At 41.4% G+C, this 25,639-nt stretch overlaps 1 protein-coding gene across 3 annotated transcripts in view; it reads left to right on the top strand.

Moving 5' to 3' along the window:
• ralgdsb (ral guanine nucleotide dissociation stimulator b) overlaps window positions 1–25,639 on the top strand; it is an 84,851-nt gene that overhangs the window by 12,435 nt on the left and 46,777 nt on the right. For 2 of the 3 annotated variants that reach the window (XM_039650217.2, XM_039650216.2), the window contains exons 1-3: window positions 18,401–18,634; window positions 21,837–22,141; window positions 22,487–22,555. In XM_039650217.2, the coding sequence (XP_039506151.1) occupies window positions 18,476–18,634; window positions 21,837–22,141; window positions 22,487–22,555 (533 nt within the window). In that variant the 5' untranslated portion in view covers window positions 18,401–18,475. Of the gene's footprint in view, window positions 1–18,400; window positions 18,635–21,836; window positions 22,142–22,486; window positions 22,556–25,639 lie in introns of those variants that run through there. The other variant, XM_039650218.2, reaches the window with a different exon arrangement.

Raw genomic sequence — 25,639 nt, 5'->3', positions numbered from 1 at the left:
AAATAACAATCGCGTTCCTGGACAGTGAGTGACCTTACACATTAAGATAAAATCTGATTTTCTCCAGTCATTGTTAAAGGGTCACTTCACCCATTTGCATTAAGCTTTGTATCTTTAGAAACCCAGTCATATTTTCAAATGGTCATGGTTTATTCCCTTATTTTCCCCTGAGATGGGAGAAATAATGATTTAAGTGTTTTACTTCCTGCTTATGGTGACGTAAAAATCGTCATTTTGCGTCACGATAAGCAGGAAGTCATATTTCATTAAAATCTTTAGAACTACAAAGATTAGCTCATTATTATTCCAGGGTGTTGGACCCACTCACCCTATAGACCTATTACAGATCAGTGGGTGGGACTTCACTTGCAAAAACTGAAATCAATATCCGCCATCTTGTTTGGAAGCTAAGCTAACAAGCGCTGTGGAGATAGTGAGTTATGACAATGACGGAAGAAACTAAACATGATATGGAAGAAGAGGATTTTGAAATTCTGCTGCTCGAATCCGATGTTTGTGGCTATCTTTACGAGTCGCAGTATAGTTTAGAGCAGCTGAGGCTGATGGAGGAACAGGAGACGCCGAGGCGGCGGCCTGTCGCGGTCGAGGACCCCGCACTGACTCTGGCGCTGGGCAGATTGCGGTTGCCTGTACTCTCGCTGCGTGCTACGGCCTATGGACAAAGCCCGTCTGCTGCAGAGAATTTCAACGATAGCAGTTTCTCCTGGAGGAAATCTCTGAATCAAACGAGCACACGGACATTTGTGTTGTGATGTTTCGCCTGACTAAACATCCAGGTAACATGCAGTAATTCACCATATAGAAAGAAATACAAACGAGGAGTAATTCACTAATGAGTTTGCCAATGTAACTTTAACAGGTTTGTTGTTTTGGGAAGAAGGAGGCAGGAACCGGCAAACATTTAAACATTTTAATAGTAAAATGATCAAAAACAAAACGAAAGTATAAGCCAGCAGCCCTTCATTGACGACTGCTGTAATGTTACACACAACAGAAACAAAACACAACATAAAATCAGGCCTGTTTCTCTCTCGATCTGCCGTCGTCGCTCCCCGTTTTATGCTTTTGCTTCTCCGTGAGAGAAGGTGTCTTTCATTATCAGTCTCTGTTATAACTCACGCCACCGGCCTCGCGCAGAGCGCCGTCCTCTTACACCGGTGACAGCTAATGTTAGCCTTGTAGACGGAAGAGTGAATTCTCTGTTTGCGCTGTCCCGGATTAGTAGGTGTGGCTTGCGGATCTGTGCAATGCGGGGCATTGTGGGACATGTAGTCTATTAATACTTAAGGCCTCATTATGCTTCTGTGTCAACTCCACGGCGTAGCTACGTCGTCACTACTACGGCGTCGTAGCCATTTTATACTTCTGCGTGAGGTTGTGGTGCTTTGCGGTGCATTTCGCCGCCAGAACGCTAGGGGGGTTCGCGAATCTCTTTGGTTCCATGCGCCGCGAGCAAAAGAGAGATAATGTTGTTTCAGCTGCCAGCTGGAGCTAATCGACGTTGAATAACAAGACGACACAAAACTTTATCCCAACAGAATCAACACTGTGTCGTCTTCAACGTCGATTAGCTGGCAGCTGCAAAAACAACATTCTCTCTCTTCCGCTCGCGGCGCACGGAACCAAAGAGATTCGCGAACCCCCCTAGCGTTCTGGCGGCGAAATGCACCGCGATGCACCAAAACCTCACGCAGAAGCATAAAACGGCCACAACGCCGTAGCAGTGACAACGTAGCTACGCCGTGGAGTTGACGCAGAAGCATAATGAGGCCTTTAGTGTGAGCGCGCTCGGGCGGGCATGTAACTTACATTTGCATGCTGACTCTATGAGCATTCATTCAATGTGCGGCGGCTCTCTGACAGCAACAGCTGTCTGTTTTGAATGAGACGACTCGGTTACTGTGAACGGGGAGCGCTTGATGGACATTTTGTGACGCGCGAGCAGCGCCAGGAACAGTGTGTCTGTTAAGAGTGAGCGCTCGTGAGCGGGAGACACACATAGCTAACCTGATTTATACGAGGTTGAACTGGCCGTGTGACAAAGCGGGCATAAGATGGACACGAGCGCGAGTTCACGGGCGAATTTAATAACGCGGAGCGTTGTTAACCAATTTATCCAAGGCGCTTGATATAAGGCGTTTTTTGAGAAAATTAAAGGCTTTTAAGTGCGCCTTATAGTGTGGAAAATACGGTATAGGGCCTATAGCCTATATATATATATATATATATATATATATATATATATATATATTTTTTTTTTTCTATTCATTTGCTGCTATTATGCGCATTTGAGTGTATGCAAAATAGGTTTACTGTGCGTGTCACATAAGGTGTACTTCTGTTGCTTGCAAACGGACTCTTCCGAGGCGACAGAAACGCGCTGCAAATAACACGGTCCACAACGGAAATGTTTCCAGGGAACCAAATAAGTGAAGGACCCGACTGGGACTTGCTTATTGCTCGTGAGTTTCCCTATGCCCTACTCCCTTCAAAGGGCAGACGGCAAAGCTCTTCAAGTGGGAATTTGGCGTGAGCATGACACCTGTGTGTCATTTATGTAGCCGTTTGGCACTTGATGAAGGAAGCAACAACAGACAACGTAACAACGCAGCACTGTCCATCAGCTGTATAGCTATGACGACAGAAATATAATGATTAACATAACGGTTGCAAATAAATTATTCATTTTTTATTTTTACTTTATAAAAATCTGTTAAAATATCCGTTTTATATATCTGTATGTCAGTGCCATACATTACCTAACATTTTTAGGAAACTTCTTATAAAAATTTAAACATAAAATGAAACTATTTGTATAGTGTAACTGATGTATAGATTAATATCTTGCCTTCATGTTCTTCTAGATCTTTTTTTATTTATTTAGTTTAGTTTTCAGATCATTGTTCTTTTCTCATTTGTATTGTGATGACATTGAACATATTGTTAACACATGTTGTATATTGTACACAAGTTGTATGTCATAATAATTTGAATCTCGGTGTTTTGCGGGGGAAAAGTCAAAAGAAATTAAATAAAGTAGAATTTTGAGTAAGCAAGGACTCCAAGGAGTATAGACGAACTAAAAAAAAATATATAATATTATAATATTATTTATATATACAATATTACTTTAATAGTATAGTTTATTTGTATAGTTTATTTATTAAAAAAAAATATGCTTTGACTTCTTGTCAATAAAGGTTTATTTTGCTCTAAGCACGTCCTGTGGTTCTAGTCGGGTCTGTCACTTATTTGGTTCCCCGGAAACATTTCCGTTGTGGACCGTGTTATTTGCAGCGCGTTTCTGTATTTGGTGGTGTTGTGAACGTTTGCAGCGCGTTTCTGTATTTGGTTGTGTTGTGAGTACTTGGAGCACAGGTGTGTTGTGGAACTGATGAAGATGTTTTTCTTAATTTGCGGATGTATGTTTGTATTTGAATGCGTTTTTGTAGTTGCACATGTTTTTTTGAATTTGCATTCGTCTTCATCAGGTTGCAGCGCGGTGAGCTCTCTCGGCCACCGTACTTCAGGCTCACTCTCGCTCTTATCCAAGGTAAATCATCAACACTATCATCCCTTACAAGTGTTTTATTTACAAGTGTTTAATACTGAATTCATCACAATAAGGACACATGCGCAGGATACTTTACTTCCTGAAGAAGTGCGCGCCCTAATCCGTGTTGCTTTCACATTCACGCAACCGCGGAATGATGGGAGGAATTTGTTGGGAAGCTAAAATAATCTAGTTGTAGTCTTATAAATAGTGTCACTACAAGATTCAGTGTTTGTAAAATCTTTGGTCTGAGACTAAAAACTCTGAACCCAAATTTGGGGCGGTTTCCCGGAAAGGGTTTAAATTAAGCCTGGTGTTGGCCTTAATCTAGAATAGTTCATCGTGTCTTAAAAAATGGCTTTTTGTAACACAGATTAAGTACAGATTAGTTACACTTAAACTATGGAGTCCTGAACTAAAATAAATCAGATTAAATTAAAACCAACTGTGCTAATCTGAATTAGCATGACAGAGGTTGCCTATAAAACATGGAATGAACCAAGAAAAGCTTAAAATTGCATGGAACTGAGAAGCAAATCCAAACAAAACAATGGCATCAGAAAAAGACTGCAATCAAAAAACATTTACTAACAAGAGTAATTAATTTTTATGCAAGATAAATAATCTGCACACACCAGCTATGGAATAAAAGAGAAGAAATGTCGGGAAATCTGTTTGTATGTATGTGTATATATATATATATATATATATATAACAAAATACATACACATAAAATCAACGATGTACAACTAGAATCAATGGTGTTCTTTAACAATGAATGGTTTTCATTTAAAATGAATTATTCAAACTATAATTAATGCTTCTTGTTTATTCCTGTGATTTACATAAATTTACTTAAACATTAATTTACACGTGGTGTTTTGTGTTGACGGTCTAGAAGCAATACTTTCAACTAGAGTAGTACCATAGTGGTTGCTTTATTAATTATACAGCTTGAATTTTTTGTAGCAGGTCCTCGCTCCAAGCACAGGCTCAACACTTAACCCCAAAATGGTAACCCCCCAAAATACTAACATAACATAAACGTTTAAATAACAACATAATAATAGAACATTAAACATTCTCTCCGTTTTCTTATCTTACTAAAATAATTGCATAAAACATCACTTTATTTCAAAATTTACATTTCAGCCCTGTGCAAAGCATGATGGGAAGTGAATGTCATGTATGACTGGGTTAATAGATTGAAACATATTTCAAAATTAAAACATCAAGTGAAGTCAAAGTGAAGTGTCCATTTCAAGTTAGTTTAACATGAACTAATCACATTTTAACAAGAAAACCGATACAAATAAAACATAAGTAAATGTTTAAATAATATATTGATATATGTACTGTATGTGTGTATCCTAGTAATGCAGGTGTCTTCTTTGAAACACAAAGTTAATCTGAAGTTAAACCTGCCTCCTGGTAGGTTTAATTTACGACTCAATTTAGTCCTGGAGTAACTGTAGTCTTCCTCCAGGAAATCGGCTTATTAAACTCTGGACTAAACTAAGGCCCCGTCCACACTACTGCGTTTTCGTTTAAAAACGGAGACCTTTTGCTACGTTTGCACCTCCCGTCCACACTAAAACGGGAAAAACGAAGACCTAAAACGGAGAAGTTTAGAAACGCTGCAGCTGCGTTTTGCGTTTTGAATCTTCGGAGGGTGTTGTAGTGTGGACGAGACAAAACGGAGGAGTTTACAAACGATGACGCAGAGGCTCACGCTCGGCTCTATGATTGGGTGTCATCAGTCATGACGTATCTTTCCCTGATTCGCCAACCACTGTTTACACCGGCGCGCGCATGCCCAGTGTTTGGTGAATGGTCACGTGATCCACGTTTTCAGTCGTTTTAGTGTGGACGGAGATAAATTCTAATACGCAGGTAAAACGCTAGTGTGGACGAAGATTGTTTTCGTTTTAATTCTCCGTTTTTAAACGAAAACACAGTAGTGTGGACGGGGCCTAAATCTAGGACTATTTAAAGCCATGACATAGAAAGCAGATTTTTGTTAATCAGGTTTAAAGGGCCATTTTATTCTAGGACTAGGCTTAATCTCTGTCCGGGAAACCGCCCCAAAGTCTTTAGATGTGAGCTGATAATCTTATAAAGTCTTTTCTAAATCTTTTCAAAGTCTTTTGGTGTAAGCCCAGCATAAGACTATCCTGCAAGTTTATTTCTTTAGGTCTGACTCTGGGTTGAACTCTGTTCTCCCGCTGGTGTTCGACAGGGTTTACTGTATTATATTCGTGAGGATGTTTTGAGTAGGGATGACTGTATACCTGTTTACCTCCTGTGTGTGTGAGAGATCACAGCTGTTCTGCTGCATTCTGCATAATACAGCACTGACACAGATCAGGGGGTCGTGTCACGTCTGTGTCCTCCTGTGGGACAGTGAAGTGTGTGTGAGACTTCCTGTCACATGACCTGTCCACCTACACCTGCTTCACACACTGAGAACATGCAGAGTATATATGATATATAAAATCTTTAATATTGAACTCAAATATAATCAGACTGATATCATCAGTGATATCTGCAGATGATTTCTCTAGTCTGATTGGCTGTCAGTGACGTCCCGTGTGTGTTCCTGTGATGTCATCAGACACACATCACATCATTTGACCCTCTTAACATCAGACTGATTATATCAGCATGTTTTTTGTGTGTAAATCCATCACCCTTAAACATCCAACGGTTACACTATGGCTGTAAATAAATCAAACTGTGTGTGTGCACATGTAAGAGACAGAGAGAGAGAGAGAGTGTGTGTGTGTGTGTGTGTGTGTGTGTGTGTGTGTGTGTGCGTGTGCATGTGTGTGTGTGTGAGAGAGAGAGAGTGTTTGTGTGTGTGTGTGTGTGTGCACACGCATGTGAGAGAGTGTGTGTGCACGTGTGTATTTGTGCGCATGTGAGAGAAAGAGTGTGTGCGTGTGTGTGTGTGCGCATGTGTGAGAGAGAGAGAATGTATATGTGTATGTATATATATATATGTGTATGTATGTGTGTATGTTATATATATATATATATATATATATATATGTATATGTGTGTGTGTGTGTGTGTGTGTATGTATATGTATATATATATATATGTACAGTATGTGTTTGTGTATGTATGTATATGTATGTATATGTGTGTGTGTGTATATATATATATATATATATAATATGAATATGATATCTTTGAATATCTATTTGACACATTTAAATTAATTTCATAATATTTTTATGTAATATTCTTCTTGATTTACCAATTCCATATACTGATATCTGTCTTGTTTTGAAATAACTAATGTGATTATTTAATGAGCTCATATTCCCTGAAAGTCACATGTTGGAACATTCAAGGACTGAGGTCCTCCGTTTTTGGTATCAAGAGCCAACATTCAGACTTTAAAAAATAAATTATGGATTCTGATATAATAATCCTACAGGAAACATGGAATGTTAGAGATTTGTCCACTGACTGCCCAATTGGATTTAGAGAAATAGTTTTACCATCCACAAAACTAAAAGGGGTGACTCAGGGCAGAGAGTCAGGGGGAATGCTGATATGGTATAGAGCACACCTCATAACCTCAATCACAGAAATGCAAATCGGAAAAAAATAGAATTTGGTTAAAAATCCAAAAAGACATTGTCTCCACAGACCGTCATATTTTCTTCTGTGCTATATACATTCCCCCAGCTGAATCCCCCTATTATAATGAAGAAACCTTCTCCATCCTGCAGGAGGAGATCAGCCATTACCAGACTAAAGCGAGTGTGTTAATATGTGGCGATCTAAATGCCAGAACTGGAAATGAACCAGACTTTGTTAAGGGAAACAAATATATCACAAACACCAGCCTCCATCTGCCCTCATACCACCTAAGACACAATTATGACAAATTAACAAACAAAAGTGGGAAAATCTTACTAGAGCTGTGTCAATCACTGGGCATGTATATAGTGAACGGTCGTATACGGGGAGACTCTTTTGGGTCCTACACCTTTAACTTTTTCTTGGGCAACAGTACTGTAGACTACTTCATTACAGACATTGACCCAGTACATCTCAGAGCATTCACAGTCAGTCCTCAAACACCTCTGTCAGACCACAGTAAAATTACACTATATATAAGACAAACTCGTCCCAATGAATCACACCGACAGCCCTCCCACTTACTGAAGCTGCAACCACCCTACAAGTGGACAAAGAACAGCACAGAAAATGATCAAAATGCACTAGAAAGTAAAATGATGGCACTTATTATTAGACAAATTCACAATGAACACATAATTCACAGAATAAATTAGGCATAAATCTGGCACTTAGTGACATTTCCAAAATATTCCACCAATCAGCATCCAAATGCAATTTGAAAAATAAATCATCAAAAAGGAAACCAAAAAACACCAAAGAAATGTGGTTTGACAGCGAGTGCAAAAATATCCGAACAACTGTACGCAATCTTTCAAATCAAAAACTCAATGAACGATGAACTGACAATGAAGAACTCCGCCATCAGTATCACAAAGCCCTTAGACTGTACAAACAAACTCTTAGAGTCAAGAAGGAACAACACACAGAAAAATTATTTCAAGTAATAGAAGATTCAATATACACCAGTAACTTCTGGAACAACTGGAACTCGCTCTATAGACCACAACAGGAAGAATTGGCCATTCAAAACGGGGACATTTGGAGGACACACTTTCAAAATCTGTACAAAACAACTGAAACAAATCCTGCTCGAAATGAATTAAAAACCAAATTAGAAATCCTGAAAGAAAAAATTAAAGACAATCAGAACCCCTTAGATTTCCCAATCACAATAAAAGAAAGAGTGTTTGTGTGTGCGCATGTGATAGAGAGCGTGTGAGTGTGAGAGAGACAGAGAGAGAAAATGAGTGAGTGTGTGTGTGAGAGAGAGAGAGAGTGAGTGTGTGTGTGTGTGTGTGTGTGCACATGTCAGAGAGAGAATGAGTGTGTGTGTGTTTGCGTGCACATGAGAGAGAGAGTGTATGTGTGTGCATGTGTGAGAGAGAAAGTGTGTGTGTGTGTGTGTGTGTGTGTGTGTGCCCATGTGATAGAGAGCGTGTGAGTGTGAGAGACAGAGAGAAAATGAGTGTGTGTTTGAGAGAGAGAGAGAGAGAGTGAGTGTGTGTGTGTGCACATGTGAGAGAAAGAATGCGTGTGTGTGTGTGTGTGTGGGGGGGGGTTACTGGCAGTTACATCGTCTCTGGACTCAGTTTGCTCTTTAACTCACTCCAGATGTCTGACGGAAGTGTCTTATGACAAGTTTGAGAGAGTTTTTACACTGTATTCTCTCAGAAGGTGTTTATACAGTAAACTTGTCTCAGTATTTCTGTTCTCTCAGGTGTTTATAAAGTGAACTCATCTCTGTAACTATATTCTCTCAGAAGGTGTTTATACAGTAAACTCGACTCTGTATTTCTATTCTCTCAGAAGATGTTTATACAGTAAACTCCTCTCTGTATCTCCATTCTCTCAGTTCACATGCGCATTAAGAATTGATTCTATAGTTAAGTGCATTTTAATATATGTGTGCAGGTTTGTAAATCCCTACAAAACCATGCCTGAACAAACTACTTCTCTGTCTGTAAATTTGATACAGGATTTTGTTTTATTTTATCACTTCGGGGTAGTCACTGTATTATGGAAGCCCGTTTCTGTCACAGTTGAGTAAAAAATATAATTCTGTAAGTCATAATCTCCACGCTAGCGACATCCGCTGGTCAGAGCCATGTAAATGCATCACAGAAAACACGACACATTCCGCAGGGAATCACATTAATAAATTATCAGTATATGAGACGGTCTTCTATATTAGTTACTATACTTCTTTTATTCATTTGTAATATTCATTTGTATTTGTGTGTATAAACAAGCAGCAACACATAAGTGTGATCCATGGATTTCAAATACCGTATTTTCCGCACTATAAGGCGCACCGGATTATAAGGCGCACCTTTAATGAATGACCTATAGACCTTATTCGCAAATACCGGAAGTAGCTAACCGCGGCCATATTGTTGACATGACATCTGTCCTGCTGCCCTTAGCAGCACGCAGATTTGAGTTGAGGGGGAGCTTCATCTCATCGGTATCAAGAGAAGATAAGCTTGATTGGTGTGTGGACCCACATCAAAATTAAATAACAGCATTAAGTAAAGATCCGTCCTTATTGCCAGCCGTAACCTACGATATTCATAACGATCTCGATCATACAGTATCCGTATTACGTACAAACTACAATTTACCTCAACAAGGCAACATGAACGACGCTCGTCTCATTCGTGGAGGTGGAAAAACAAGTGCTTTGTGACATGCAAGATGTGTTGTATTAGGATGTACAGTAAGTGCAAAAGAAAAGGCATGAGAGTCGGTTGTTTTTGTCGATTTTAAGTTTTCATTTAAAATGTTTGTGATTTTAAGTACATGGTCACATATTTGACCACTTGCTTGAGCAACTTAAAGAGCATATTGCAGGTAAAAAAAAAATCGAAATTTATAGATAACCTTGTATGAAAATACCATATGAAAAGTTAATGCAGGATTTAAAATGTTTTAAAACAACATAAGGGCACTAATTTAGAAGATAAAGTGAGCGTTTCTTGGACTGCTAGTAAAAACGGCTTTTTTTTCAACGTCGCGTCATTTGACGTCATTGCAGGGAGCCGCAGCCTCGGCTCAGTGAGAGCAGGCTGGTGTTCAGTGAGAGCGCTCGTCAGTCAGTGTGCTTTCGTTAGTTTTTGCATTTTAATTTATCATCGTCATGGTAAATATTGTGTTTGTGGAGATTGCAAAAACTCCAGCCTGTCAGGACTTCAAGATCGAGTCCACAAGTTTCCATTACAATAAAAGTGACTGTGCTATATAGCCTATCTTTCGTTCCTGGTGCGGTTTGAGCAGGTGAAGAGACGGGATTTCTCCTCTCGGCTCGGAAAACACGGTCGTGTGTAGCGTTCACTTCAGATCAAATGATTAGCATCTCGGCAATATGATGGAGTTCAACATGGTATGCCGAAGCAAGAATATTGATCGTCGTATACTACCAATGGCATCAAATAGTGTTATATAGGTAACTTAGTCATGTCATGCCCTAAATAAAACTTGTAATTGAAAAACAAAATTGGTTGTTTAAATACTCAAACCTTTAATGTTCTGTTTATGTTATAACCAAGGTGAAAAATATGTATTAAAAATTTACCCGAGTATAGCCTATGCTTTTAGTATAGAAATATACTCAAGTAAAGTTTTTATACATTTAATAGTATATAAATCTACCCTAAACATACTAATGTCTGCTGGCCTGTTATAGGATCATAATAATCTGTACAATATTGTGAGCACAGTGTATATCGTTAGCGAACGTGTATACTATAAGTAACTTACGTCTCTCACCTAAAAGGCACCTGTCCTGTTCTCCACTGGTTCTCCTCACATCACAGCTCAATTTTTCTCTGACCATTCTGTCTGACATTATCCTGGCCTGTCCCTGATCTCTTTAGCATAGCAGGCTCATAACTTTATGGCTTGATCCGTCATACGAGTATTTCCTCAGCGTCCGAAATGTCATGCGATCCATTGTTTTCCTGTTGTGTGAATCGACCGCTCTCCCGCTCATTGCGTCACGCCCGCCACGCCCATTTTCAGACGCGGAAGTAAAATTTTCTCACAAAAACGACTGCAGAAGCTTCTGTGGCGTGTTTATACGTATATTTTAAAGAAAATCTAGTTCCTACATTGTTTTTCTATGCATTGACTCGTTGGGTCCTCTAACCTGCAATATGCCCTTTAATATATAGAAGTAATGCATGAAATAATTGGCTTACGTTGTTGAAATAATGAGTATGTGTTAAAATAAAAATAGTGAGTACCGGGGTGTTCGGGGTACAGCCGCGGATCGGTTATGCAGTGCAAATGCAGCATATTTAAAGCACTTGCGTCCTGCTTGCGCACACGTATTGCACACGTGCCTACGCACACGTATTGCACACGGATTATGTGTGAAACCTGTGGTAAAATGATAGGAACAGACTCTTCTTTGGGGAGTTGGCTGAAAGTTTAGCCAATTTATCCTAGCTAGCCTCTCCTGCACTGTCTCAACCCTGTCTCCTACCCTTCACGTTTTCTGACAGTCGGTATCTTATCGCATAAAAACTAACTCTGATGTTCTTATTGCTGTTGTTAGAACAGCCGTGTATTACACAACACCATCACGCTGTTTAAAAAAAAACAGTGATAATATCATGGATAATCCCCGACGCTACCTCGCTTGTCCATTGACAGACTGACAGTTTCCGTGGTTTCAACAAATGATGTCAACAAAATGGCCGCCGCAAACACTGATGACGCAGATCGAATAAGGTCTATTTTAGAACATTTTTCATATATAGGGCGCACCGGATTATAAGGCGCATAAGATACTGCAGTCACACGTTTGACTGGGTTTGCGTTATGCATCCACTGGATATGCTAAAGGGAATGTAACAAGTGTGCGGCGCCGGATGTGAGTGTATGTCATCAATGTATGGCCAGCAATATTGTTATGTTTAATGACATTATGATATGAAGATAATGTCTGTACTGTGTTATGATTGTACTGTACAATTAAATACAATCGTTGCTGAGTCTGAAAACTTTACTTCAGAGCATCCGTTAAAGGGGGGGGGGGGGGTTGACTGCGATTTCACTTTTTTCATTTTAAATAGTGTGTAATGTTGCTGTTGGTGCATGAACAGTATCTGCAAAGTTGCAGCGCTGAAAGTTCAGTGTAAGCAGAGATATCGTCTTTTAAAAATCAGGAAGTATATTGCCTACAAAAACGATTCGATTGGGACTACTGCTGGGTTTTAGATGTCACTAACCCAAACATTTGCATCAACCCTCCCTCCGGAATATGCAAAAAAGGCATGCGCATATTTCTGCGGCATGTCGAGTGTGTTATGTTCACCCAGCTGTCAGGTCTTCTGTGTTCGGGCTTCCCACGGACGCTGTACTTCGTCAACAATGGATACAATTTATGTTTGATTATGTTCCTGAAAATGACGATCGTAATCTAGCTCTCTTTGCTGAGCATTTTACGAGAGACAGCTTCCAGAATCTCAATGCCGGATTCAACAAGAAACTGTTACTAAAACACAAAGCAGTTCCGACTTTAAAACAAGAGAAAGCAGTTGTTGGGCCACAACTTGTAAGTAGGCTAAGACTTCATCATTTTTAATGTAGCAATGAAAACAGACAACGAGATGAATACTAGAACTTCAGAAAAGGAAAAGAAGATCCTCCGGAAGTGTGAATGCGGATGGGAAAAGGTTGCGAATCCACGAGGGGATGTGAAAGTGTGGGCAGAAGGGCCAAAAGCAACTTTGCACTGCCTTAGCAGGTGAGCCAAGAGGGACCAAAAGCCAGGTCGAAAACCACAGAGCCGATGGACCCAATGTTGCAAAAGGCAAAGATGTCACAGTGGAAGAAGGCCCACTGGTGGAGGGAGAGCCCCCACATGGAGTACCAAGACCCAGTTGCCACCAACTCACACAGGACAGAGCCAAAAGCAGAGACAAAGAAACCAACTAGAAGGTCAAATGGCCAAAATCATGCGAGACAGGGGCATGGTGAACTCTGGACACTGACCTGGCCAAGATACTGGAAGGATCTCTGCAAGGAGCGGTGGAATCCAAGCTCAAACAGATTGGGGATGTCCTATATCAGGCCTGTGAGAACAGGTTTTGGCGAAGCTACCTCCAACCAGAGGACCACCCAAAGAGAGAAGGGAAGGAGGGAAAAGGAGATTGACCTGCTAGTGCGAAGGCGCCGACAACTACGGAAAAACTGGAGGAAGGCAACGCTGGTAGAAAAAAAGGGTCTGAAAGCCTTGTGGGAGGAGGTGAGGCAAAGACTGCCCAGGCTTTGCAGGGCAGAACGTATACACAAGCGCAGCAAACGGAAACAGAAAGAACAAGCCAGCTTCTTCAAAGACCCCTTTAAGCCTGCCAGACAGCTGCTGGAGGAAAAGAAGAGTGGGAAACTCAAAACCACCAGGGAAAAACTGGAACAGCACGTCAAAGAACACTACAGCGATCCAGTAAGGAATGTGCCATTAGGAACCCAAGGGTACGTGCCTAAGCCTGCACCTCAGACTGCTGTGTTTAACATTATGCCCCCCAAGCTCAGTGAAGTCAGGCAAGTCGTGGAGATGGTAAGGTCAGGCGCCAATGGAATCCCCTACAAGCTCTATAAGAACTACCCCAAGGTACTAGATATGCCATGGTACTTCATGAGAACTGCCTGGAAAAAGCAACGTTATTCAATTCGAGTGGCAAAGAGCTGTAGCGGTCTTCATCCCCAAGGAAGTGAACTCCAAAGACATTAGCCAGTTCAGAAACATCGCTCTGTTAAACGTAGAAGGAAAATCTTCTTCTCAGTGTTGGCCAGAAGGATAACCAGTTACCTTCTTGAGAATAGGTACATTGACACCAACTCTACAATGATCCAGATCCAGAAGGCCAAACAGGAGAAGACACACCTGCATGTCGTCTGGCTTGACCTTGCTAACGCGTATGGATCAGTCCCACACCAGCTGATAACCTACGCCATGGAGTTCTTCTATATGCCATCCTGCATAAAGAACATGGTTGCATCCTACTTCAATGATCTGCAAATGTGTTTTGCCCTCCAAGATTTTACAACCGGGTGGCAACAGTTAGAAATAGGAATCGCCGGGTTGTGCCATCTTGTTCGTGTCAGCCTTTAAGGTAATCCTCATTGGAGCAAGACAAATGTTTGGGTGGATCAAATTACCATCTGAGCAGAGACTACCCCGTCTGAGGACGTACATGGACGACGTCACCAGCCTCCTTCAGACTGCAGCATGCACATCAAGATTGCTGAAACGGATGGACGAGTTGATGTTTTGGGCACGAATGAGGATCAAGCCATCAAAATCACGGAGCCTGTTGACTGCTGAGTGCCTGGAGGATGGCTGGAAGACCTCTATCTATCCAGTGGAGGTTGGATGCCCAGGCTACGTGGGACTGTCAACCACACGCTATCTGAGGGACATAGGAGTGACCGGAGGAAACCTAAAGAAGGCAAACAAAGAGCTAGCGGCTAGAGGAGGCAGAGAAAGGGAGCTTTTGGCTTTGGCTGAGGAGGAAAGACAAGAGCTGGCGAAAGAACAACTAACATAGGGCCCTATAATTTCGCGGACGGAATCGCGGAATTGGCCAATTAATGGCGGAATCTAGTGTTAACGCGGAATTTCGCCGAATTTTACATATTTGGAATGAAATTCGTTTTTTGTGTGGGAGAATAACGTATGTCTGGGGAAAATGCAGACGGGGAAGCAAATCTGGGCGACTCAACCCCTCCTGTTATTCTCCACGGCTCTGCTTTCGTCGGCGAAAAAGTTAAGAAACTCGACGCACACACACACACACACACACACACACGCACGTACACCCCCATCCCCTCCGTACACATCTTTCTGGACTGGGCCGGACTGGACAAAAGCGAAGTGACATTGCACGAGAGAGAGTGTGTCCGAGATCCCATTTACACCTGGTATTAAAATGAGATCTGTATCCAGATAATTTATCCGGATAATAAGTGTTCTGATCTTACCGATTCCATTTACACCTGGCCACATAAATGTGTTTTTGCAAAACGGATATAAATCCAATCTTCAACTCCCGCGTAAATCTGCGTATGCAGATTTAATGGATTGCACGCCACCAAAAGCAACAGATATGAGCTGTATTTTATTTATCATCAGCTAATTTCAAAATTAAAGACATCAATAAAGCCCCTTTTCCACCAAAGCATTTTGAGAGCCGGTTCGGAGCCGGTGCCGGCGCGCGAACCAGTTCTTTGTTTTGACAGCCAAAGAACCGGTTCGCGGCCGGAAAAACTGGTTCCAAAGCAGCACCAACTCTTTGCTGGACTAGAACTGTTCTTTTAGCACGTCATGTTTACGTCGGGGGCTGGGGCGGGTTTAGATGTGTTCTAAACATATTTTCTGACCATCGCAAAGCCAGGAGAAACTGCAGAAACACGCAAGCATTTTTATTTATTTATTTTTTAAACATAAGCAAAGAAGAAAACAGTCACGATATAGAACAAATAAATGGAAAGAAAAATGACACAAGACAGGATAACTTATCAGAAAAGATCTCAAACGAAAAGATTAAAAAAGACTTACATATTTCAATTGTTTTTAAAGTTTTCTTGGTACACGAATTAGAGATAATCCCAAAGCAATCATGTACTTGCAAGCGACGCATTTCTAGCGACGTGCACAGTGACGTAACAACGTCGTTCCCTGGGCGCTCTATTCAGCGGAAAAACAAACAGGTTCTGAACGGGTTCGCAAGTTGAACCAACTCCGAACCAACTTTGAACCAGCACCAGTTCCGAACCAGTTCTTTTTCCGGTGGAAATAGGGGGATAAGAGAGTGGCAACAGCCCTGGTAAGATCATGTGACTTACTTTCACTTTTATTTGCGATGTTTGCACGTTGGCTTGATGAATAGACGCTCAGCTGCTCATCTGCGGTGATGCGTCTCGCAGTAGCGCCGTCATATCTGACTATAACATGACATATAGCCTATATAACATGCTCTCACTCGTTTATTTTTTAGCATTTTTGGGAGGAGTAAAATATACATATGTGGTTTTAACAACCTGATTGCGTTTACACAAGATCCAAACACTATGCGAGCCAGACTACCTCCAGATGTGGTCAGGCAGATCCGATCACAATCCAATCACAACGTATTTACACCTTGCATTAACATGCGTTTTTTATTATCCGGATAACTTATCTGGATAAAGATCGCATTTTAATACCAGGTGTAAATGAGGTCCGAGAGAGTGCTTTACAGTGCACGTGCGACAGACAGAGTGTGTCCGAGAGAGAGAGAGAGAGAGAGAGAGAGAGAGAGAGAGAGAGAGAGACTTTAATTTATTTTACAGGACATATAACCATATTTTGTTGTTACTTGAAGAGTGCAGTGTTATGTTGCATCATGCAGTATTTGTGCTAAAAAGTAAGAGTTAATGCCATTTTAAGAGTAAATGCCTATTTTATTTGTGTACATTTAACATTAAAAGCACACTCTTTTTATATCTAAAATAACAGTAATGGGTAAAAAAAACTGAATTCCCAAAAATTAAAATGGAAAAAACGGAATTTGCAAAAATGAAAATGGAAAAAAACGGAATTTGGGAAAAAAATAAAACGGAATTTGGGAAAAAATAAGGCATAATAATAAAAGGCATAAAAATAAAAATAATAGGGCCCTACAAACACTGATAACAGCCGCAGAGGGTAATATCTATCAGCTGCAGGGGGTGACAGGGAGACGTCCCTGTCACTGCTCCACCACCAGGAAACATTCCAGGATTAAAGGAGTGAAACGTTGGTGAATGGTGGTTCCTGACTGATGACCCTGCAGGTGACCTGTGGGCATCGGAGGAGGTGCGACCGGCAGCAATGCCTAGCAGGTGTTCCATCTACCTGTACTTTTCACTGAAAATTCCAACTTTAATAAGATTTTGTAAGTTCATATAAGTATAACACAGTTTTCGTAGGTGTGCTCCATAGACATATACACTAGACCTCGCCTTGGCTAAGGCAGTTCATTGGAACAAATGCGTCAATAGAGCCGCCATCTTGAAACAGCGGAGCCCCTCCACTCTAATGCATCAGTGTCAATGTAGTAGACACAGGTCTAACAGGAATAAAATCACCATAAATCATCATGAATGCGATTTTTTTATCATTGATTCCAGAAAGATTTTTTTTTTTAAACATTCTTCCTAGTTCAGATTTCATCCGTGAACATCATACGCTGCACAAAAGTCGGCCACCATCAATGAATTCGAAGTAAAGGCAGAGATAGCAGCGTTACCTAGCTACTTCCTATGACAAGACCCCTGTTCCAAGATGGCGGCGGTTTTGACGCATGCTTAGAACCCCAAGGTGAAGTCTAGTGTGGGTGTGCACAAGCAGGCGTCCTTCGTTACCATGGTAACCATCCTGGTTCTGTATCCACTTTCACCTTTTCGTGCATGGACATTTTTATTTTTTATTTATGTTATTTAATGATATTACAGATTGCACTCCGTAGTAGACCACAATGACTTGAATGAAAACAACTGTTTTGCAGAGCGTGCCATGTTTGTGTGATCCGTTTCTGTGATGCATTTACATGGCTTTGACCAGCGGATGTCGCTAGCGTGCCACTCCCTTCTGCTCCACTGCTCTGCACCATAGACAGTAACACTGCACATGCGTAGAAGTGCGAGAAGTTAGGTCATTATTACGACAAAGTTTCTCATTATTATGATACTCAGTCATTATTATGAAAAACTTTCTCAATATAATGAGATACTGAGTCATTATTATGAGAAACTTTCTCAATATAATAAGAAACTAAGTCATTATAATGAGAACGTTTCTTAAGAAATAAGAAATTAATATGACTTACAGAATTAGATTTTTTCTCTCGTTAACTATTCTAGCTATCCAGGAGGGGGCGCTCAGCCGCTCAACGGGCGCTGATAGAAAGTACATTGCATTCAAATATAATAATTCCACGGATTCGAACAAAAAATATGAATGAAATCAGCGATCTGTGTTAAATATTATTATTGTGTTTGATATATTGGTCGCCCAAAGCTCCGCCCAATTTTAGCCTCCTGGACCCATCTCCTTCTGTCTCGTGTTGATTGACATTCTGTGGTTCTGATGTTAGAATGATGTCATGATCCGAGCGGAGAAGAGGCGGGGCCCGAACTCTCTCTCGCACTCACTCCTATCCCTCACTCAGTCAGTGGTGGCCGCGTGAGGCTGTAGTTCGGTTGGGTTTCCTGGTACCGATGGTGTGTGTTGCGGGATGTGAGTTCGTCATGTTTGACGCCAGTGTTTGGCGGATCCGGAGCATCCGGGAGTCGGTGAGACTCGAGATTCACGACGAACCGAATCCTGCGGTTCTGAACCGATTCACTCCGCTGGACCCGGACACACCTCAGCTGCAGGTACAAACAATAACTTGTGTGGAGCAGCAGTTATGATAACAGACTGTATTAGGCTATTATTACACTAGAAATATTCAAAATAATATTACTTATAAAAATACTACTAATAATAGACTGTATTATTATAAGCAATATTATTTTGAATATCATAATCTGCAGAAAAATATGAAATAAAAAATAAGGATGATGCCACTTAATAAACACTTCGTCATCAGTTGTCCACCATGATAAATCAGTGCAACCACATGTATAACACTTTCATTGTTATGCAGTTTAATTCCTTATTCATGATCAGCACCAAATGTAATGTGATTATAACATGTTACTATACATATATTTGAATATGTTATATTATTTAAAGGTCACTAAGTTACAGTAACTTTATGATTGTGTCAGTAAAAGTTGTTACTAATTATTATTAAGTATTAAACTGGCATGGGTTGTTATTACAAAAATATGTGTTTTATCTTTGTCAGATTATCGTGTGTGTGCCTGCGTGGCTAAATATCCAGCGTTCTCCAGTCCTGTTTAATATTGATTATTACCTCTACATTTGTACAGTTGATGCCGAAGCTTTTATCCACACGACTCTTATGGACTCAGTTCCGTCGACTGACTCCTGTTAGTCTGATCTGGAAACTTGTAAAGCACGGACGGCTCTCTGTGCAAAGCACTCTGGGTAATGCCTGAGCTTTATTTGCCGAAACCCGAATCCCGAATGTTCCCTGAAGACTGATTTATAGATCATATTCAAAGAGGTCAGAGGGATGAATATTTCTCTCTTCTAGTTTCTCTCCTTTATTTGTCAGGAACACTGAGTGTGTGTGTCATGTTTGAGTAGTTGTTCAGGACTGTGGTTTTGCTCATCCCTAGTTTCACACACACACACACACACACACACACACACACACACGCACAGATGGTGATTGTGCAACTTGTTTTATGTTTCAGTTATTGATCGATGTGAGTCACTGATGCTTCCTGAAACAAGACACACCTTCTCTCTCTCTCTCTCTCTCTCTCTCTCTCTCTCTCTCTCTCTCTCTCTCGAAGCTTGTGCATTAGAAGGTAAAACCTGGTAATTTTGTTTGTGCAGATTTCATTTCTTCTGCCATATGAAGAGAATCTTAAAATAATATTCCGGCCCTTAATCTGCACACACCACAAGCGAGCGCCAACAGAGACCAGTTCTAGCGCAATGGAGAAGATCCAACAAAGCCTGAAACTGTTCTGTGGTTGAGCATGGATGACACTTGAACACTATCGACCAGAACATGTCACTACTCTCTTATAAACACCTCAGGAACTGTGGACACTTGTGGAAGAGTTCAACTCAACATGACGATGAAGTGATCAGTGTAACGCCACAACAGCTACATTTACAGAATTGTTTACAGAACAGTTACAGAAATGTCTCCGCTAACATTCTGAAACGTGTAAAAGTGAAGCTCTCCCTGAGTCTCTCCGTAAGGCTGCACACTCGCTGCTGGTTACTCCTGAATCTGGATCAGTGAGATTGGCCTGTGTTGTGGAGTCTCTGAAGCTCATGTATAGACCATTTCACAAGATGTAAACAACACTGGTCCAAAAGCACTTCCTGTTTCAGTTTTTTAACACTACATAAAAGCTGGGATAAAATACAACCAACAGAACATTTAAAACTGAATCAAAAAGTTAAACAAACATCTTTAAGATGTTTTATTTACATGTGAAATAAAGAAAACAGTTACAAACTGAAACAGGAAGTGCTTCTGGACCAGTGTTGTTTACATCTTGTGAAATGGTCTATAGGCTCCGTCCTCTGAAGGATCAGTGAGATTGACCTGTGTTGTGGAGTCTCTGAAGCTTGTGTAAAGGCTCCGCCCTCTTCTGAACGGAGACGGAGTTTTGCATTTAAAGGGACACACACAAAAACTGCATGTTTTGCTCACACACAAAAGGGCAAATTTGACGACCTTTAATAAATGATCTGGTATTTTGGGCTGAAATTTCACAGACACATGGACGCCATAGATTTATATTACATCTTGTGGACGGGTGTAATATGTCAACTTTAAAGGGATACTCCATACCAAAAAAGAAAATTATGTCATTATTTACTCACCCTCAAGTTGTTGCAAACCTGTATGAGTTTCTGTCTTCTGCTGAACACAAAGGAAGATATTTTGTAGAACGATTGGAACTTTGGCACTATTGACTTTCATAGTATTTTTTTTTCTATTATGGAAGTCAATGGTGCCAAACAACTGTTTGGTTCCAATCATTCTTCACTTGAGGATGAGTAAATGATGACAGAATTGTCATTTTTGGGTGGAGTATCCCTTTAAAGGGTTAGTTCACCCAAAAATGAAAATTCTGTCAGTATTTACTCACCCTCATGTTGTTCCAACCCCGTAAGACCTTCGTTCATCTTCGGAACACAAATTAAGATATTTAAGATATTAAGATCGCTCCTGCATACAGTCCATAGGCTTCTTGAGGGACTGGCTCTTGCTGTCCCCGAAAAGTCATTAAAGACATCGTTAAAATAGTCCAAGTGACTACAGGGGCTCAATCTTAAGTTTATCAAATGATGAGAACACTTTTGTGCGCAAAAAAACAACAAAAATAACGACTTTATTTCAACTATTCACTTCCTTCTCCATGAGCCTGTAAGTCAGTTAACGTAGTGTGATTGCGTAGAGCTACGTCACACGTAGGCTCACTATTGGCCGACGCTGGTCATGTGTGTGTGATGCGTGTGACGTACAATAACAGAAGCTTACGCTATTAAACTAGTAACCTGACTCGCGCAGAGGGAGAAAAAAACGAATAGTTGAAATAAAGTCGTTATTTTTGTTGTTTTTTTGCGCACAAAAGTGTTCTAGTCGTTTGATAAACTTAAGATTGAGCCCCTGTAGTCACTTGGACTATTTTAACGATGTCTTTAATGACTTTTCGAGGACAGCAAGAGCCAGTCCCTCAAGAAGCCTATGGACTGTATGCAGGAGTGATCTTAATATCTTAAATATCTTAATTTGTGTTCCGAAGATGAACGAAGGTCTTACGGGATTGGAACAACATGAGGGTGAGTAAATACTGACAGAATTTTCATTTTAGGGTGGAGTATCCCTTTAACACTCATGAACTCACAGCAGCAGATGAATGCCTGATGAATGCCTGTCGTGTCGTGTGAACTGATGTCTTCTTCGTGTGTGTGTAGAATGCGAGTCAGGAGATCGGTGAGGAGGTGGAGGACGGTGCCGTGTTCAGCATCACGCTGAGGAAGGTCCAGTTGTACCAGTCGTCGAGCAGGAGCCAGCGCTGGACGGGTCTGGACTCGGACTCAGGTCTGGGTCTGTACGAGACCTGTAAGCTGCGCATCATCAGAGCCGGGACGCTGGAGCGACTGGTGGAGAACATGGTGACGGCCTTCAGAGGGAACGACTCCACATACGTCACCATCTTCCTCTGCACTTACAGGACCTTCGCTACTACTAAACAAGTGCTGGACCTGCTGCTCAACAGGTAGGGTACACACACACACACGCACACATACACTCACTCACTCACTCACTCACCCACTCTCACACACACTCTCACACACACTCACTCATACTCACTCTCTCACACACACACACACACACTCACTCACTCACTCACTCACTCACTCACTCACTCACTCACAGACACACTTAAACACACACACAATCACACAAACATTTAGCTGCACTAAGAACAGACCATGAACTGAACTGATCTGAATAATGCCTCTATTGTCTGTAGAGCTGTTTTAATACTGAAATTGAATTTGGTTAATAATGGATGATATTTAAAAATTTTGATTTGATGTATGTGTGTGTGTTCTCACAGATACGCTAAACTGCAGCCGGGCGCAGAATCGCGCAGAATGACCGCAGACGAGCGAACGGAGCTCAGGAAGTATGTGACTCATGTTTGAAACACACACCGATTTATTTGTGCACTTCCAGAATCTGTGTGTAAAACACACTATATTTCCAAAAGTATTGGGACACTCCTACAAATCATTGAATTCAGGCGTTCCACTCACTTCCATACCCACAGTTGTATAAATCAAGCACTAGTCAAGTCAAGTCACATTTATTTATATAGCGCTTTTCACAATACAGATTGTATCAAAGCAGCTTCACAGTGATAACATGAAAGTAGTACAACACAGATCAACAACATTGCTAAACACTAAATAACCCCAACTGAGCAAGCCAAAAGCAAGGCGACAATGGCAAGGAACCAAAACTCCATCAGATTGGATGGAGAAAAAACCTTGGGAGAACCCAGGCTCAGTCGGGGGCCAGTTCTCCTCTGGCTTACATTCATATTGTTTATATATAAATATTAAAATAAAAATATTGTTTATGTATAAAACAGCGCCATAACATATCGCAGGCGTTGAGTCGTCTCTTCACAGGCCCTGGTCGTCTCTTCACTAGGCATGAAGATGCTTGTACACACATCTGTGAAAGAATGGGTCGCTCTCAGGAGCTCAGTGAATTCAAGTTGCCATCTGTGCAATAAGTCCATTCATGAAATTTCCACACTACTAAATATTCCACGTTCAACTGTTAGTGGTATTAAAACAAAGTGGGAGCAATTTGGAATAATAGAAACTCAGCTATGTAAAATCCCAGAGTGGGGTCAGAGCAGGCTGAGGCTCACAGTGAGCAAATTTCACTCTTGCAAGATGCAGTGGTGTAAAGCGTGGGATGCAGTGGTGTAAAGTAGGGTTGGGGGAAAAAAATCGATTCTTAGATGCATCGCGATGCGGATGTGGACGATTCTGAATTGATTCACAAATGTCAAAAATTGATTTTCAAAAAAAAAAAATATATATATATATATATATTTATAATAACGTAATATTGACGGAAAGCGAAAGACGGAACTCTGAAGCGCGGAAGTGCAGTGCGCGGACCGTCTGTGGCGTGCACATAACAGAGATGCGATGGCTAAGTGTCTAATCCAAACTCCCTCCTTGTTAAAAGCTGACTTGTGGAAATATTTTGGCTTCTGAAGTCGAAGGGAAAAAGAAGCTTGGACAAGAGCCACACTAGTTGTAAGCTTTGTAGAATAAAACTAAAATATTTCGGAAACACGACAAATATGAGAAGCCTTATGACACGTTTCCAGTCAGAGGAGGAAAAACACTCGGCTGTATCGTTCATTATCGTAACGTACAGACAGAGGCGGTCGGATCCATGCGCAGAACTTTATTATACCTTTAACATAAACAGGAATAAACCAGGCACACAAATTAACAAGGGCAATCCAATAACTTGTGGTGTAAACAGGCGTAGGTCGAGGCAGGCAGCACAGGTTCGTGAACAGTCCAGGATACAGGCAAAGGTTGAGAATCCAGGGAAACACGGATTAACAGAACAGGGAATAACACTCAGAAATGCACGCTTACAGGGTAACAAGACTTTGCAAAGGACACAGGGGAAACACAGGTTTAAATAAGGAATTCATTAACCAATAATGAAACACAGCTGAACATAATAAAACATGAGTCCAAGGTGAAAACATAACACAAGGAGAGAGTGCCCTCCAATGCCTCTCGAGGGCACTACAGCTGCCGATCGTCAGAGTTATATTATTAATTTCTACAAGTATGCTCCTAGTTCAGGCACACATTTATTTTCCTGTTGCTTCTTTGCAATGTTAATAAAATAATGATGGATCCAGTTGTGTAAAGCGTGGGATGCATTGGTGTAAAGCGTGGGATGCAGTGGTGTAAAGCGTGGGATGCAGCGCGGTGCAGTGGAGTAAAATGTGGGATGCAGTGGAGTAAAGTGTGGGGTGCATGGTGTAAAGTGTCGGGTGCAGTGGTGTAAAGTGTGGGGTGCAGTGGTGTAAAGCGTGGGATGCAGTGGTGTAAAGCTTGGGATGCAGTGGTGTAAAGCATGGGCGTGGGATGCAGTGGTGTAAAGTGTGGGATGGAGTGGAGTTAAGCGTGGGATGCAGTGGTGTAAAGCGTGGGGTGCAGTGGAGTAAAGCGTGGGATGCGGTGGTGTAAAGCGTGGGGTGCAGTGGTGTAAAGCGTGGGATGCAGTGGTGTAAAGCGTGGGATGCGGTGGTGTAAAGCGTGGGGTGCAGTGGTGTAAAGTGTGGGATGCAGCGGGGTGCAGTGGAGTAAAGTGTGGGGTGCAGTGGAGTAAAGTGTGGGGTGCAGTGGTGTAAAGTGTGGGGTGCAGTGCTGTAAAGTGTGGGATGCATTGGTGTAAAGCGTGGGATGCTGTGGTGTAAAGCTTGTGATGCAGTGGTGTAAAGCGTGGGCGTGGGATGCAGTGGTGTAAAGTGTGGGATGGAGTGGAGTTAAGCGTGGGATGCAGTGGTGTAAAGCGTGGGGTGCAGTGGTGTAAAGCATGGGATGCAGTGGTGTAAAGTGTGGGATGGAGTGGAGTTAAGCGTGGGATGCAGTGGTGTAAAGTGTGGGATGGTGTAAAGCAGGGGTTCTCAACTCCAGTCCTCGCGACCCACTGCTCTGCATATTGTGTATGTCTCCCTTACTTAACACACCTGATTCAGATCCTCAGCTCGTTAAGATAGACTCTACGGCTATCCTAACAAGCTGAGGATCTGAATCAGTTGTGTTAAATAAGGAGACATACACAATATGCAGAGCAGTGGGTCGCGAGGACTGGAGTTGAGAACCCTGGGTGTAAAGTGTGGGATGGAGTGGAGTTAAGCATGGGATCATAGGGAATTTAAGCGTGGGATGCAGTGGTGTAAAGTGTCGGATCCAGTGGACTTAAGCGTGGGATGCAGTGGTGTAAAGTGTGGGATCCAGTGGAGTTAACATCAGAGATGGGGAGATGTGGGATCCAGTGTTCGTTATGAACACTGGATCCCACATCTCCCCATGCATACATTCCAAAACATATTTGAACATCTCGTTGTGCATTTTGTCAATGCATTACGTCAGTAACAGGACAAATTAATACAAAGAGACATAAAGGTAGTTTATTTGAGTTTAAACATATTTAA

Source organism: Pimephales promelas, chromosome 19 (assembly GCF_988280905.1).
Source record: "Pimephales promelas chromosome 19, fPimPro1.hap1.1, whole genome shotgun sequence".
Classification (NCBI taxonomy): domain Eukaryota; kingdom Metazoa; phylum Chordata; class Actinopteri; order Cypriniformes; family Leuciscidae; genus Pimephales; species Pimephales promelas.
This window is presented reverse-complemented; position numbering and strand designations above follow the sequence as displayed.